Below are 18,687 nucleotides of genomic sequence, written 5' to 3'. Positions count from 1 at the left end.
CCTTTTCAAAAAAAAAATGCAAAATTCCACGTTTTCTAGAAGGAAGCTTAAAATAGCGAAACAGTTCTCTGAAATTTAAAAAATGAAAATGCAATATTCATCAAGATCACTTGCCTTTTTTTCCGTTTTTAAAAACTAGGTGAATTGTCTCCTCCTTGTAGTGTTTGATGGGTAATTTTAAGTCTGATGAATTTTATATATTTGGAATCATAATAAAAACTCAATTCTTTTCATGTATATATTTTTTTCAGAACTCCTTTTTTGTCCCAAACAATAAAATAGCAGCATGAGTTTGTCTAAAGAGCCTCACAAATAAATCCAACAGAACAACTAGCATAAAATAAGTGTACTTAAAATCCATTTCTTGATAATCGGGTTTATTAAAAGAAAAAGAAAACTTGCATAGAAAATAATACAAGAATCTAAAGAACAGGTTGATAGTTTCCAACATTGAAAGACCAAAAAGTGAAATTGTAAAAATAGAGTTGTGTTTTTTAAATGATATGCGTACATAGGATACAAACGTGTTCTTGTGCGAAATATTCCTTTTGAAATGTGTCAAATTACAACCATAATGAAAGTATTTTGGGTATTTTCGTGTAAACGCATTGCCTGGTCATTCTTCTTAATATTGCTGTCTAATATATAGCTTTTTATGTTAAGAGTTAACTCTGGATAATATTTTTTGACCTAGTTTGTTCTACTCAATAATATATTAAAATGCACAAATGATAACCAGTAGAGTCTAATTTCTGCCTCACTGCTTCATCTTTTCTTAAGCAAACATATAGTTTTTAACTCACGTTTAGACCTTCACAGTGCATAAAAGCAAATTTCTATATTGATGGATATTTTTTTGACCATAAATATTAGAGGGTGTATCTATGATATCTTTTTTTTTTACTTGTTTTGTTTCGTATGCATCGATAAATAATTTGAAATTCACTATTACAAAGAAGATTTAGTCATTCGACAATGACTGCACCTACGAATCAAGTCAAAAACACATTAGCTAAGTTTATTAAGTTTATATAAGCTATCATATTAACTAAAGTCGGTGCAAACTAGTTCATCCTATTTTTTTCATCATTCAATTGTATATCTGTGCATTACAAGAAGTTTAAACTTAAAAATTTATAAATTGCTATCACCGGAGCATAGTTCGGGTCGAGAGATGCTTTGACAATCCCTCCTCTGCTTCTGAAGCCATGAAGTTGATGAATGTAGCATATAATTAATGAGGTAAAAAATATAAAACATTCCGTAAGAATGATTTCAGTAGTGTCTCTGAACAGAAACGTTTGAGATAAAATGGAAGAAAACCTATTAGTTTAGCCATGTTCAGCTTTATTTATGAAATTAATTTATTCCTTGTGCTTTTATTCCTTGGTTTGGGTTTCTTTAATTGAAGCTTGTTCTGATTTATGCAGTAAAAATTTGGATTTCGTTAAATTGATCCAAAATATGACACTATTGGTGTGTATCATGGGTTTATTGAATTTCATATAATGTAAGCTATTATTTAGATACAAGGATGAGCTTTTTAGAGAGAATCCGGCTACAATAATTCTGACATTTTCAAGAGATTTACAATTTATGGAAGGGTTATATAAAAAAGTTATTTTTGATGTATTTACTATTGCAGAGAACATTATTCTCCCTTATATATTGCATAAGATTAAGTCAGATAAGCTTTTATATAAAAAAAAAAAAAAAAAAAAAAAAAAAAAAAAAAAAACGTGGACATTGCCGCTGTTGCCATTCAATATGGGCTACCTAATTTTTTTTTTACTTATTTTTTTTTAGCTAGACGAGTCTTATTAAGTGGTGCAATCCATTTCCCCAGTCTTATTTGCTTCAAAATATCTTGAACTTTGAATTTTCCTAAACGCGTTATATTCCCTTTTTCCTTTTTAGAGCTACTTGAGACTTAGAAAAATTTGGCTTAAAGATATTTTTCTGTGTCTTGAAGCTCTGGAAAAATCTTCTTTGTGCAAACAATTCTTCGTTAAAATAAATAAATAAAATAGTTTTCTTTTCCCTGTAAAATTTTTGTTGTGTAATATAACGCATTTTTAACTAACTGATTGGTTCTTATGAGAATTTTTTAGCACTTCTGGTTAGCAGTTTACCTCTTGCCAAGGAATGTAAATTTTCTAAGAGATTTCAACTTATACTTGCTAAGTTGGAAGTGGGAAGTACTTGACACACTGACGCTTGTAGAAGTTTTCTCTGATAGAACAAGCTATGGTAAATACTCGGGGGCTGGGCGAATGTTAAGGAAAACCTGTTTGACTTTGAAAGTGTCATACCCCATTTCTTCCAAAAAATAAATGATTGTGCCATTCATTTATATTTTAGGTCTTGCTATTGGTGAGAGAGTATTTTCTGGTCTGCCCCCTCCCCAATGCCACCTACTCAGGATATTTTCTTTAGGACAAAGGTTTTTTTTTTCATGGAAAAAATATTTTGTTTTAACAAGGTATTGATTTCTCCTCTTCCCCAGGACAATGCCGCTGCCCTTCTCCCTTTTGGGTAGCAATAATATAACTTGAGGCGAGTTTTATTCAAAATAGGGTTTGAATTTTTAATTTTAAATGCCGTGTTGTTCAAAATCATGTGTGCGCATCGACTTTAATAATTTTGAAAGGAAAGTAAAACAAGACGGGGAAATTTTTCTTGGAACTTTTTTCTAGAATTTAGAAGTTCGCAAAATTAGCTAAACAAATGGGCTTCATTTTGGAGCAAATGAGAAACGACGTTTTCTGTCGCCCCTCATACATTTTTTTTAAGTAAGTGTGCGTTTGAAAGTGCACTTATTGCCTAAAATAAGAAGAAGAATCACTGGTAGAGTAACTCGTTTTTGGAAGAAGTGTTAGATACATAGATTTGTTTAGGCTCAATAATATTTTAGAGCTAGTCCCTTAATAGCGTCTAAATAGGCTTGATTCTTCAACTTAGCGTAAACACTAAGAAGTGTAAACACTTATTACAACAAGTAAAGTGTTTCTGCACTAAGTATTCGTAAGGATATTAAAAACACTTATTGAAAAGAAAAGGAGGGTTACACTTTTTGTTTTGTTGTGTAGTGGATATAAAGAGATATGAGCAAGATCCAAGAAAAGATATAAATCAGTCAGTCGCCGAGTTCTAGCACGTGACCTAACTTCGCAAAGTTCATTCTTTTGTCCATTTTTCTCAAAACTTCAGTTGTTCTGAGAAACTGAAAAAAGATCAAACGAAAAAGGTGAATAATGTTTGAGGCCAGCTCAAGTAAAAAAAAAAGAGTTCAAAACACTTTTAAACGCAGGAATTCCGGTTCCTTGATAAAAGAAAAATATTTCTGGGAGATATTTACCCGTGTTTCTAGTTTTCGTATTTCTAATTTTTACAGAACAAAAAACACAAGGATGACATGCAAGAAAGTAATCTGCTTTTTACTTTGAGATTTTATTCAGAATCAAAGAACTTTTTGAGGGATACAATATATTTCGTAGTACACTATTTAACTAATTAAAGAAGTGTGATTCTATACTTAGGGAACTTAATCTGTCTTCAGGGAAAAATTTGTACCTAAAATTGGTGGGCATATATGTTTCCAGCCAAAATATCAAAGGGCATATCTGAAGTATTTTTCTAAGTGAATGCTAGAAATGACTTGAGGGTCTTTACCAATTGAAAATGTGTCAAATGAGTAATTGTTGAGAAGCAGTAGGAAAGGCCAGCATTAACACGGAGAAAATGTGCCTCAATCTGAAAGTTTACCTAACATAGTTATTGTGCACTATATACAATGCTTTCATGGAATAAAAACAAATAAAGTGGCATTTTTAGCTGAATATAGGCTATGGTTCTTATAATGATGTTAATTTTGGGAAAAAAGAAATTTCCCCGTGGAAAACTTGTCGAAGTTAAATTTCTCTCTCTTTTAAAATTATGAAAATATCAAATAAGTCCCTTGATTTTTGGCAAGAAAATATCTCCCTAACATATATTCTCAGTAAAATCAGGCCTTCGATACCCGAGCTGGTGCTCCTTTCGTTCTAAGATCGGGGCTAATGTCAGGGCCCAAAGGCATCTAGATTCGTAATGTCATTTTCCTAAGCCCGGCACCCTTTGAAAATCAATAAATGACATAGATTGCATTTGATTTTTCTCAAAAATAAATTTTCATGAATACACGAACAAATATTCATCTCCTATTTTCTTCTATATATAATATTGACTTATATTTTTTTAGTGTAAAGGTTTAAATGAGTAAGAATCCTATTGGCACACTCTCCAGATCGTGGTACCACTAAATAATCCCTATTTCACTATTGATTTCCCTGACGAAATTGCCAATCAGCATCCAGGTTGCTAATTGCCTTTAAACTTCTTGGATATCAAGATAAGCAAGCTGCTGCCCGTGCCTTAGATCCAGAGAGGCTCGACGCGGGTACCAAAATCGTTCAGTTTTGTCGTCTGAAATATTCCACACTTAAAATTTAGGATTTGATAGTCATGTGCTTGTAATCTCATATTCTGTAAAAATACATCTAACTAAGAGATAGTATACACTTTTATTGCTTTTATCTAACCAACTCTGCGACCAGTTACATTATACCTTTAACGGCACTGTAACAATTCTTGGTGGCAGAAAATTAGCTGTTATTGCTGTTTTCCCTTTCCTTGATTCATAATTACAGTATTAAGTGCAAAAAATATTTGAATCGACTAGAAAAAGTACAGTAAAAGGTGTAAAATATACAAGACAGAATAATTAACATTTTAGATATTACTTAAATTTCAGGATTAAGAATTTGTCGAGGTTATAACATGAAGATTATGGTTAGGTTGACAATCATACAAATGTCTATCATTTAAGTACGATTCAATGCAAAATTTGATGACATCATGGTGGGATTGCTGTTGAAAATCGAGAAAATTTCAACGGGCCTGCCGTCGGTTAATTAGGACTATCTATTCCTTGTTGAGTATTTTGCTCTCTTCCGAATTTCATCAGGTCTATGTAGAGACTCCTCTTCATCAGATTGATCACCTGCCAGTTTGAGCACAAGCGAAGTCAAATGATCAATTTTGCGGTCTAGATTTGCAAGCTGAAAATTAAGAAAAACAATGAGTTGAATATAAAGCTGCATATCTTCGTAAATTTGTATAAAATTTATAATACTTTGTAACTGTATTTAAACTCATCAATCTTTTTCTTCTATATTTACTCTGGTCAGTGATATTATAACCTAATCGATGACCAGAATCGACGCAAAATTCATGTTGGAATTCGAGGCAAACTTAACGGCATCTAATGCTATTTTACAGAATTATATAGATATCTATGCTTTTTAACTTAAGTCTGTACTTCTATCGTCTACAGTCTCAGGTAGTAGTGTTAAAGATATTTTACTTTCTCTAAGGGTTTTTTTTCTCTGAAAAGAAAACTCATAAATTTAATCGATTTTATAATAGTAACGGTAGCTTAAATTATTTCAACCCTTTATCAGTGGCAATTTCATAAATATCCTGAGGGGGGTGGTGACAAATTTGGTGCCAATTTTCACAAATCAAGTGAAAATGACAGTGAAGAATGAGCCATAAAGAACCATAAAGAGAAAGGTATACAAAAAAAGTGATCTGTTTCTGTGGATGCTTCATTTATGTAAGCCCATCTTAGTGTTGACAAGATTTTTGAAGACGTTATATTTCAGCTAGTGGAAGGGGCAACCTGGTTTCTTAGGGGACAGTTCCCCCCCCCCCCCTGCCTCATGGAAATTCCGCTACTGCCCCTTATAAATAATTTAAACGTAAATGATTACCAAAAATGTATCGTTTTCATAATACTCTGTGCAGTGGCGTCGTTGGGGGGGGGGGGGGGGGGTAGTTGCCCTCCCCCCTATAATTTGGAAAAAATTATAATTTATTAAGTAACTTTACAATTGCTGTTCGTTTTTAAGTACCAACTTTGATAATTAAAACTAAGTATCATCTCTACTTTGAGCAGATAATATTTAGTTAATTACTATTTTTTAGTTGATTTGAGTTAATTTTTAGTTATGTTTAGTAATTTTTTTTTAATTAATCAATGTTCGTTTTTAATATTTAAAAAAACGAAAAACAGGGGTCCATTACACTTCTTAATATGTTCCATATTAATATTAATGCAAATATACCGCCTTTGAAACCTTATCATCAAGTAAATAGGTGAGCGTAGTTAACCGTAAAAATTGCGAAAATGTACTATAATTCCTGTTTCACCACGTTTTTTTAGGTTAAATTTGTTTCCCGGATATTTAAGGTTCTATCAGTTCAAGATTTGATTTTCTTGTTTTAAAACTTTCAAAAATGGTTAAGAATACATTCTCTACATCTGTAAATGCGAGAAAAATGGAATTGTTGAAAAATTTGAAAGGTGAATATAATTTTTTTATACAGTGAATATAATTTCCTGAATGAAAGCGAAATCTTCGAAAAAGAAAATTGTACTTAGTGCTTGTTATAATAAAATTCGTACTATAGCTAAAAAGGTAAAATCAGTTGTAGCTTGGTAATGGAAGTTGTTAGTTGGGGAAGGGATCTGCTCCAGGAGTCATTTAATTGCTTTAATTTTCACTTCCAATATTTAAATCAAAACTCCAATATAGCTCCAATTCCAATATAGCTCTTATTTGTGATTGATATGCTTAATAATACCTTATAGCGTCCTATTTCTTACGTTTTGAATTTAAATACTACTACTGTTAACAACTCACCGCAGCACCAAGCCGCCTGTGGTCAACACAGCTTCACACGCTCCTCCTCCATCCCAATCTGTTCAAAGCCTCTTTACACCTCCCAGGAAGTTCCTATTTCCTTTAAATCTTTCTTTATGACATCTTCCCGCCCCAGCCGTGGACGACCTACTTTCCCCTTAGCCCTAGACCGTTGGCCGAACAGCACAATCTTCGGCAATCTTTCATCCTTCATCCGCAAAACATTCCCTAGCCATCTCAACCTTTTTCTCATTATAACCCTAGAAAGCGGGATTGAACCACACTTTTTGTACCGCCTACTGTTTGAAATACGGTCAGTCAGCCGGGTCCCCAGAAAAACCCGTGGGCAGTTTCTCTGGTAATTATCTAGCAAAATTCATCCGCTTTTCCGAACGCCCATGTTTCAAAGACATATTTGACCACTGTCATTACTGTAGCTTCTAATGTTCTAATCTTGGTTTGCAGACTTATCTTCCTATCCTTCCAAACTTTTTTTTAACTGTGAAAAAAAACACCCTTAGCCTTAGCTATTCTACTTTTAATATCTTCACTGGTCCCAACGTCTTTACTAATAATACGTCACCTTTTCATCTTCACTTATTCCTAGCCTTAGTGACTTACTCTTCTTAACACTAATTTTCAAACCTATTCTAGTACCTTGAACTCGCAAAACCTCTAAAAGTTCATTCATTTTGCTCACACTTTCATCTAGGGTGCTTAAATTATCAGCATAATCTAAGTCCAGGAGAGTTTTTCCTCCTCATTTGATTCCGTGGTCTCCCATTGCCTTTCATGTGCTCCTTAAGACAAACTCTATCAAACCGATCCAAAGAAAGGGGGATAGAACACAACCCTGCTTAACTTCTGATTTAATAGGAAACCAGAGGCTAACCTCATTTCCTACCTTAACCGCAGCAGTGTTATTCTTGTACATACACTAATCACTTCAATGTATTTGTCTTGTATACCATACAAGGATAAGACATTACCTAAAGCTCTTCTATCAACAGAATCGAACGCTTGCTCATAATCTATAAAACTGAGGACCAAAGATGTTTGGTAGCTCAGGCACTTCTCAATTATTAGCCTAAGAATGAAAATTTTGTTGACACATCCTCTACCTTTTCTAAAACTGCACTGTTCTTCTCTTAAAACTTTGTCTACAGCATCTCCCAGTCTAATAAGTATCATACAAGGTATTACTAAGTAATTTGCTACCTACAGATACCTGACTAGTGCCTTGATAATTACCACTCTCACTCTTGTCACCTTTCTTATACATTGGTTTAATTAAGGTTTTCCTATAATCGATAGGTACTTCCCCTTTTTCAAAAACATACTCATAATCTTCAGTAACTTATTTCTAATCTCAGAGCCACCAAATTTAAGAAACTCATTTACCAGACTATCAGCACCTGGAACCTTATTATTTTGTGAGACATTTATCTCTATGATGTTCCTGTGCCTCGATAGCGAAGATGAAAAAGATAAAAGGACATATCACCGCTGCCCATGCAAAAAGTGATTTTTCTTATTGTTCAAGGAGCAGGATTGTAATTTTGCAGCAGAAGGTTTCGACAATGACGATTTAAAGGGTGTACTTTTTGATTTGCTAAGGCACCATTTTCAAATCACATGAAACTGAATAACACGATGCAAGGAATAGTGTTGGAATAGTGCGTAGTTCAACTGCGATATTTAGTCTACTTTGAAGAGCACTGGAGTTGAAGGAAGTGGAAGGGCATAGGCACTTTTGTATCAACGGTAAAGCTAGAAAAAAAGCCGAGTTTATGTCAAATTCACCATCACCCACCCGAAAGCTTCTTTACAGTACACTACTGTTGTCTGCAGCAACTCATTGCTGACACCTTTAGTAAAAGCCGAGTCCACTACTTAATTTTTATGTTTGTTTGAAGTGTGTGCATTGTTTATTCAAGTACTGTGGAATGTTTTTGAAATTAACTGAGTAAATTCTTTGCTATATAGTAACTTATCTTCGTTATAGCTTGAAGAAAAATGTCCTATTGACGACATAATGAAAGAACAGGCTATCTCTATTTTTAATCGTTTTATGCCCCCCCCCCCTCATCAGGTGGAAGAGCGCATGCCCATGGGGTTCCAGGATCAGGACAGTTGGACTGCTATATATTATTAATTCAAAATAAGCACGTCCGTAAGATCAGCAATGTGAGATGGCCAAACTTTTGGTTCCTTAACCCATCTCCGTAAAAACCAGCACAACTTTGATATGTTTTATAACATTATCAAAAATATAATTTGTATCCATTTTATTTGGTTATAACAGGCTAATAAAACCAAAGAAGAGCAGAGCTCCTTACTTTCTTTCTTTGGCTCACAACCAACTGTAAAAAAACATAAACAAAAAGAACAACGGAAAGTTGAACAACAAGAAGAGGGGCCATATTAATGCCATATTATGGCATCTTTTTTCTTTTTTTTTCTTTGTTCCGCAGCTAGCTTGGCACTGGAATATTGTAGAGAGTTGTTTAATGGCTCATTTTAAAAGAAATTAATACATCTAGTGCCTTTTGTAAATAAAAAACAAAGAGTTTTCAAAATAGAATCACTACATTTTCATGTACAAGCTTGATGAGTGATGACGTCATAATTGTAGGTTGTAACCATTATATGACGCAATAAGTGAATGCAATATTTATGCACATTTATCTTTCTTTAGGATAGTTTTTTTTTTATTTTAGTTCTCAGTTCAGGATCGCTAAGGTTATTATGTAAACTTCAAAAATATTTATGGTGTTTTAGCAATAATTTTATTTTTTAAAAATTTTTTAATTATTTTTTTTGCTAGGTTCCGACTCCTCGACACGTGACTTATGGAAATGATTTTAAAAATTAACAAGATATGGTCTCAAGTGAGCGAAAGAAAAGAAAGTATGAAAGAGGAAAGTATCAGAGTCAAGTAATCCAAACATCTACTTTAAGAAAAAAAAAATCCGGTTTGCAGTGGTAGCTAGCAACCTAGTAAGAGATGATCACGTTCCATGCTGAGGAATACAATAGCCCATAACTCCCAAAAATAATGATGGATCGGAAGACAAAGTAGACTATTAAACCGCCATGTCAGAAACTCTTACATAGGAAACTTACAGTCTCTTGGCTTGAACAACAAAGAAAATATTTGGCTTGAAAAACAAGATTACAATAAAAAACGATCTTTAAAAGAACAAACCATTGCATAGATTGGACTTAGTTAGCTGGCTGATTCTTTGAGGTACGTCTCTTACTATTCCAAAGAAGAAAAAACGTAGGCTTTTTTCTGTTTGTTACATAAAGAATCGACTTAGTAGTATTTGAGTAAGAAACGAACGCTAACTCATAGTAAGTAAAATATTAATTAATATAAGTAGCCGTAAACATTTCTAGGGTATGTAAACTTACAATAACATGAAGGAGTCGTAATGTTTTGTGAATGAGCAAAACTTTTTGGTAAGAATTTTTTTATATTAAAGACCGAAACATACCGAAAGTAACTGCAGAATTAAAGAAATTTATTACATGCATGATGATGCAACACACTCATCTTAAGACTATAATGAACAAATAACTTTTCAAAAGTTGCACCCCAGGGGTTAGGTGCCATATTTGAGTGACTTTGCTGCGTGATTCGCTGTGGTTCGTCATCTACTATTCCAATAAGAAAAAAGCATAGGCTTTTTTCTGGATGTAATTACGTTTTCACAATTGTGGCGGTAGCTGCAATCTAGTAAGAGAAGAATACATCCCATAGCGAAAAAAATTTAGCCCAAAACCCCTAAATGATGTTAGATTGAAACACAAAGTGCACAATCAGACCTGCCTTGGACGAAACCCCTATAGAGGAAACTTACATTTCCTTGGTTAGAACAACATGAACATTCCACTGGCTTGAAAAACAAGGAAGGTGGCAGAAACCACGATAATCTGTATCGAAAGCATCTTTTTTCTCTGTTTTTTCCTTCTCCGCGGCTAGGGGGGGGGGGGCACTGTAATATCTTAGAACTCTGCTTATTTTGAAGAAAATTGCTATATCTCCGTGCTTTGTAATCATCCGGGTTGCAGCAGTAGCTAGCAACTTACTAAGAGATGATCATGTCCAATACTAAAAAATACAATAGCCCTTAGCTCCTGAAACAAGTGTTAAATCAAAACAAAAAATGTACTATTAGAACCGCCTTGTCTCAAACCCCTATTTAGGAATTTTACCGTCCCTTGGCTTGAACAATAAGGGAATTTTATTGGCTTGAAAATCAAGAAAAGTGGCTTCAACCATGATATTCTGCATATACGGCATCTTTTTTTTCCTCCTCAGATAGCTTGGCACTAGAACATCGTGGAGAGTTGTTCAATGGCTCATTTTAAAGGAAATTGATGTGGTCAAAAACTTTTGTTAATAAAACAAAATTATAAAATTTCTTACAAGAAACTGCATTTTCCTATAACACTGCAGTAGCTTATGTTTTACATCAGGATACTGTCAAATCTACGAGCTTTTCTAATTAATAAAAAACATTTAAAATAATATTATCTTTTGTGGTAGTATTTGATATTAAAAGACGATTACTACTCGAACAAACCATTGCATATGTTAGACTTAGCTAGCTGCCTGATTCTTTGAGGTTCGTCTCTTACTATTCCAAAGAAGAAAAATCTATATGCTTTTTCCTGTTTGTAATAAGGATTTGAATAAAGGGATCTGTTTATAGTTCTATATAATTATAATAAATTTACAGTATAGAACAAACTCTAGCCCACAGTAACTGAAACATTCAAGTAAATCAATATATGCATGATGATACAACACACTTATCTTCTGAAAACATAATATAAACGCCAATGGCTTTTTCTGTATTTAATTATCTTTGAAGTTGTGTCAAAAGGGCACATCAGCAATATATTTGGGGAGGCTTATCGCATCCAGTTGAAACCTCCTGGACATCATGAGGGGGAGTTCAACTGTCTAAAAGGCAACATGTTGCATGATACTACAAATATTATTATTATTGTTACTACTGTTGATACTATTACTAATACAACACTACTACTGTTAAAAAAAGTAGAGGGCGTAGTTGGCAGTCAAACAGTTCGTGGTAACGAACTGTAAGTAAGGAGCGAGCCGGCTCAATGGTAACCGAAACTCTAGAAAACAGGTTTTTGATACCAATAGATACATTAAAAGAATTAGATTTCAATGCTGAATTCAAAAATGTATTTTTCATTAAGTTTAGTCCTACCCATCAAAAGTTACGCGCCTGAGAAAATTTGGCTGATTTTCGAAAAAAGGGGGAAAGATGCCCTAAAAGTTATAGAATCTAAATGAAAATCACACCATCATATTCAGCGTATCAGAGAACCAAACTGTAGAGGTTTCAAGCTCCTATCTACAAAAAAAGTGGAATTTTACATTTTTTGCCAGAAGAAAGATCACGGATGCGTGTTTATTTGTTTTTTGTTTTTTTTCACAGGGATCGTATCAACCCAGTGGTCCTAGAATATCGCGAGAAGGCTCATTCGAAAGGAAATTAAAAGTTCTAGTGCCTTTCTTAAGTTACAAAAAAATGGAGGGCAACTAGGCCCCCTCCCACGCTCATTTTTTCCCAAAGTCACCTGATCAAAGTTTTGCCATTTTGTTCAGCATGGTTGAAAGTATTAGAAGTATGTCCTTTAGGATGACTTAATCCCCCGAAGTCCCCAGGGGGAGGGCTGAAAGTAATAAAATTTACCCAATATTAACATATAGTATTGGTTATTAGGAAGTATACAGACGTTTTCAGGGGGGATTTTTTCTGGTAGGAGGGAGGTGGATGGGTCGGGGGTTATTTGGGAAGATCTTTCCATGAAGGAAGTTTTCAGGTGGGAAGGGACCTTGCTATGAAGGGGGCGTTGGATTTCCCAGCATTATTTAAAAAAAAGATCAGAAATTAAATATAAAAAAAACAAGTTTTCCAACTGAAAATAAGGAGTAACATCAAAACTTAAAACGAACAGAAAATATTACGTGTATGATTGGGTTTACCCTCTAGTCAATACCTCGCTCTTTAAGCCAAAGATTTTGTAGTACTTTCATAAGAGCTATTTATTCTAAATAACGGCCTTTGTGATTAAGGGGTTATTTTTTAAAGAATTTGAACAAAATTCGAAATTTAGCTTAAAGAACGAGGTATTGACTAGGGGGCGAGCCCCCTAATATACTTAATAAAAATATATGAATATAGAAGTTCGTTACGTAAGTTAATTCGTAAGTTACGTATATTTATTACTAATAAAAACGTTCGTATATTTAATCCAACAAGTTTCAAGAGTGCACTTTACTTAAAATAAAGTAAAATTAATTTGCAAGTCTTGTTTTAATTATTCCTGTACAATGAGCCGGTATCAAAACCTTCGTCGTACCAAAAACATCCAAAAATTAAATAAAAAAAAAACAAGTTTTTTAACTGAAAGTAAGGAGCGACGGTAAAACTTAAAACGAACAGAAATTATTCCATATATAAAAGGGGGTGTCCCCTCCTCAACGCCTCGCTCTTTACGCTAAAGTTTTACTTTCTCACAACTCTTATTTTTTTAAACAATAAAAACTTTAGCGTAAAGAGCAAGGCGTTGAGGAGGGGACAGCCCCTTTCATATATGGAATAATTTCTGTTCGTCTTAAGTTTTAACGTCGTTTCTTACTTTCAGTTAAAAAAAACTTGTTTTTTTTATTTAATATTTATAAGGAAACTTAGTCGAAATTTTTATTTTTCTCATTTATTTTCCCGTATAATGTAAGAACAGTCAGATTTAAATAAATAAAAAAATAATGAATGATAGTTTCGTCAAAATTTGGCCTTATCAGAATTTTTCCCCGGGCGCAAGAGAGGGCAAAACCGCCACTGTTTCCCTTGAAGGATATCCCATGGCTCTTGCATCCCCATATATAGACCCCTCTTGCCCTCCCAAATTGCTAGAGCTACGCTCCTGACCCTGAGTTAAAAAATTCAAGTTTCACTTATTTAGTCACAAACGGTTTAACCTATTAATTAGTCTCGTAAAAGTATCTATTTATTTAGATAAAGTAGAACTTATTGTGTGTCGAAGTAGCTCATTATTACTCCTTATTAAAATAAATAAATAGAAATTAAAACTTGTCAAATTAAGCTTGTTGCGTCGAAAAAGAGAAATGACTTAACCCTTCGTTAGAAGAAACATAGCTAGGTCAAGTATATTTCACCTCAGACCCATACATTATCCTTTTCTAATAACTTCTACCAAACGTTGTCTAACATTATATAGACTGATGTCTGCAAGGTTAAAATTTGCATTCCATCCGAACTGAGATAAATAGTCAATTTTAAACAGAGTATACAAAAACCTCAATCACACTTGACAGCTTCCGAGCCAATCTTCAATTCGATCCCAGATGCTTCCTAAGGGAGCCTCCAGAGAAAATGAGAAAAGAATAGGCCCTTGCAAAGAGGATTTTACGGATCAGTCAGCTTTAGCGTCATAGATAGCATTGAAAGAGTCAGTTTCCGAAGAAGTTTTTTTTTTCGTCGGAGCTTTTCATCCTGTATAGTTTCTTTATTTAAAATCAACATAGAGGAAGGCTTTCAGTTTGTTTTTGTCACTAAGTAATCAGTTCGACTATTGTTAAGAAGTCCAGCTAGTACAAAATAAAATTAGCAGGCTGAATAAATATAGGGAATAAACTAATATGTGACGTAGATCATTGTTCAAATTTAATTATAATACAAAATAATAAAGCTTTTATTCCAAATATATAAACCAAAGAAAAAAACTGAAATATATAAGCTGTGCACTGAAAAAATAAAATAAATTTAAACTGTTCGAGCTAGAAACTTGGAATTTTGCGAAACAACCTTAGAACCATGAGAAGGTAAATGTGAAATTAAAGGGAAACTTTTCTGAAAAAGAAAATTCCTGAAAACCCAACCAGGAGATGACGTCGCAATCTTATACTTCAGTCGAATTTCATAGAACCGAGCAAAATAGAAGGTGGTCATACGCAAACTTTCCGAGGATGATGATCCGAGCGACAACCAAATCAAGCGGACGAGGACGATAAATAGCCAACGAAGCGGTCTTTTGGCTACCCAAAATAACTTTAAGGCTAGTATTGTGCATGGTGACGATATTAATTTAAAATAACGAAGAGTGACTAATAAGTGGCGTTGGGAATCACGGAGTTACTGTTATGATCTATTATTGACTGAGGATATTTCTCAGTTTAAGTATGAAGGGTAAGCTTTTTTTCGTAATTGGCAAGTAAGTGCTTGATGTCCATTTTCCGGTCCACATTTGTTGGTGATAATCTTGCAGAAGGACCCAGAAAAGCCACTTGTCGGGTACCTCTGGCTAATTTCTTGTAGCTACTCAGTCTTGTGTCGTAATTGGTAAGTAAGTATTCTTTTAATGGAGGAATGAGGCGGTGATGAAAGCTATATACTATAGCTTTTACTCCCAAACTCGTTGGCAAGCTATTTGGTATTTTTGATGAATAATCGATTTTGATGAAGAGATAAAGAAGAGAACCAAACCTTCCTTCTAATTTAGAAAAGCTGGCCTTAGAATGATTTTCAGTATATTTTTTTTCTGTTTTCTTATGCGTACTTATAGTATCCTACATGCTCCCTTTGGTTAGACAGATATTGTAAATAGAATCAGCTTATTCGAGAGAAGGTTGGTCATAAGAATACAAAAAAAACTTACGGTTGTAAATGTAGAATAGGATCGAACTAGGTTTATAGAAGACAAAAGTTGGCGCAAATTTTATGTAAAAAATATAAGCTTGATAAAAATTATCACCAAAAGAGATTTAAACTTTAGATAGTCATCGAACCAAACACCAAGAAGCTTTATAGGCCGTAACATTATTATTTTAATAAAATCATGTTTTTTTGCTAGTTTAGGAACAAAATCATCTTTTCCATGTACACTGGATTTCTTATTTATGACATTGCCAGGAAGGAATAGGGGAATAATTGGTTCAAAGTTCTGACAATTATAACAAAATTGTCATTGTTGCACTCAAATTTAAGTAAGATACGAATCTATACCGGTAGAATTACCTTTACATACAGAAGATAGCCTGCGATACGGAACATTAATCTTCAAAAGGTGAGAATCTAGAACAAAATGGTATAACAAAGCATCTACATTATTCCAGTAAATTCTCTGAAAGGGTTATTTGTCCAGGGTCTATTTTTCTTTGCCGAGATCAGTAAGGAAAATTCAAGGTGGGAATGATCACTGAGAAAAAAAACCTCCGAAGCAGATACCAGTCAACTCTCTAGTTGACGTGAGTTGGTGACCCCAAAGTCTAAACTAGAGTAGACCCAGAATTGCAGATAGAAGTGACATCTTTATCTTCACAAAGAACAGACATATGCGTTGGCAAAGAACTTCTAAATCTCTTCGAGAAGGATTACGTAGGCTTTGAAAGATCAGTATTAAATCGCCACAAATTGTCGACTTTTTGCCAGAGCATCATACTTGGTGGTTAATCTTAACTAGCGATGCATAAGCCATGGTACATTTCTGAGACGAATTCTCATCACCGTAACCTTTTGGTATATCCATGCATATAGGCCTAAGTACTTGTTACTAAAATCAGCTGCAACAAAAACAAAATATTAATATAAAGAAGCTTATAGTACTGTAGTACTGAATGAGCCTTTGAACTGTGAGGACGCAAATTGGATTTACTTTGAATTTAATTGGTTTGTAAAAAGTGTATTTGTTAGACAGTGAAGATATTGCGAAACATTGAATTGGCTTGGGATTATACACCTTGGATTACGTCATTTAATTATGACAAAAAAAGAAAATAGGCCAAAGTCAATGAATCATGCTCTGATTGAGTAGTAGTTCAGGTGTCTTTACCGCTTGCCCTGAGGAATGGAATGAAATGCAAATATTTGATTAGTTGAATTTTGCAAACGCTACAGAGTATTCCTGAAAGTTGGTTGTGATTCCTGAAGTAGAGTCGGTATTCAAACGCTGTTGGAAGTCGTCGGTGCAGGAGATAGGGGTGTTAGCGGTGCCCAAATTAACGGTGGCTTAGCGAACTGCACGTCCGCATCGACGTGGATAAATTATAGGCGCCAAAATAGGTAAGAGAGATTACATATTTTATTTTATTTGCACTTGCCATGGGGCGAAAAAGGAAGATTGCTAAAACTGTCCAAGTAGGATCCCAGTCTGTTGAGAACAGTTTGTTGAATTCGACCGTTTCATCTGAAGGGAATAACGATGTCGCTTCACTGAAGACCCTGGCGGATGATTTTGCTAAGATGCTAACAATACTTACTGAAAATGGTAAAAAACTAGACTCTATAAACGATAGTATAAAAATGTTAGAAAATCGTTTGGTATCAGTGGAAAATACACAGTCTGAGCTAAAATCAGAAGTTAATACTACGAATTCGCGTGTTACACAGCTTGAATCTGATGTTCTAAACTTAAGAAATCAAATGTCAATTATCGCTAGTGCAACGAAAAAGTATGAAACCGGGAATGCAGATCTGTCTCGTCGGCTTATGGCATCTGAATATCGACATACAGAGAAGAATATTATCGTTTGGAATGCTCTCTGCGAAAATACTACCCAAGCCGAAACGTTTTTTGACCAGTTGTGTTTGGAGGGTCTAGGTCTGTCCATGGTCCCGAGGTTTCGAGTTGTTGGTGGTGTCAGTAAGGAGCAACCGTATTTTAAAGTTGATGTTGGTTCTCGAGATGCGAAGGTCAGTGTGCTTAAGAAAGGAAAGAAATTAAAAGGAAAAGTTATTGGACACCATAGAAATGTATCTGTTAGCGATGATGCACCAATATCAGTTTGCGAAGCTCGAAGGAAGTTGTATGTAAAGAAATCTAGATTAAATGCTATAGGAGTTTCATCATGGGTTTCCAATACAGTTCCACCATATATACAGATCGATCGTGGTGGTGTGGCGGAAAAATTTGGTTACGTTGTCCCTATCCCTGATTTTTTTGACCAATTGTTGGTTATATAATTAATGGTTAATTAATATTTTTTTATTTTTTTTTTTTTTTTTTATTTTTTTTTTTTTTTTTTTTTTTTATTTGTGTTTATGGAAAAAAAATTAAAAGTTGTTCTTTTTTCCTCATTTATTTAGTTTTTGTTAGAATTTATAATGGGTAAGTGGTAGACACAGGTAGAGCATTGTGTTTTCTTCAATTATAATTTTCTGGAATTCAGTAATGGAAACAGTAAGCCTGTATTGTGACAGGTTAGTGTTAGTGTCAATTTTTTCACTTTTTTTGTATTCGTTTGTTTATTTATACTATTTTGTTAATATGTTTCTTATTATATTTAGGTTATATTGTGTTTTTTCTGGAGCTTCGATTACGTTGGAAACGGGACCACCGACCCTCCGAGTTATAGTAAGTTATTCAGTTGGTTAGGTTTGGTTGCAACTACCCTCCTTTTCTTTTTTATATATATATATATTTATAAAAAATGGTAATTGTTCGTAATGATCGTTTGGATTGGCTTGAGAATAATCCATTGAGTGTTTCAGATTTAGGATTAGGGGTACTTCACAGGGATTTTGATATGGGGGTAGATGATGTTTTTCCGAAGGTTAATTATAAGTGCCCAGTTGATTTACATACTAGACTGGCACCGGATAAACTTGGCATTTTTCATTTGAATTGTCAGGGGTTAAATAGTACATTGGATTATTTGTCGGAGCTGTGTATGCTATCTGATTTTCATATTCTTGCACTTACTGAAACATGGTTAATGAATAATAATTCTGGACTATTGGATATTTTAGATTATAATATGTATGTTAAGAACCGTACTCACCATCAGCATGGAGGACTTGCCCTGTATATTAGAACTGCTTTGAATGTGAAGGTTAGGGATGATTTGTCTGTTAATAAAGAGATGGTTTTTGATTGT

General features: G+C 34.0%; 1 protein-coding gene across 1 annotated transcript in view; it reads right to left on the bottom strand.

The window, feature by feature from the left end:
* Nucleotides 1–1,912: 1,912 nt before the first annotated feature.
* Nucleotides 1,913–18,687, bottom strand: part of LOC148953274 (potassium voltage-gated channel subfamily KQT member 1-like) — a 271,309-nt gene continuing 254,534 nt past the window's right edge. Inside the window, exon 10 of the mRNA XM_089087598.1 lies at nt 1,913–5,099. Coding sequence (XP_088943724.1) covers nt 4,959–5,099 — 141 coding nt within the window. The 3' untranslated portion in view covers nt 1,913–4,958. The remainder of the gene's footprint in view (nt 5,100–18,687) is intronic.

This window comes from Artemia sp. Qi Xiang Cuo, chromosome 4 (assembly GCF_049724085.1).
Source record: "Artemia sp. Qi Xiang Cuo chromosome 4, ASM4972408v1, whole genome shotgun sequence".
In the NCBI taxonomy this organism is placed as follows: Eukaryota; Metazoa; Arthropoda; class Branchiopoda; order Anostraca; family Artemiidae; genus Artemia; species Artemia sp. Qi Xiang Cuo.
This window is presented reverse-complemented; position numbering and strand designations above follow the sequence as displayed.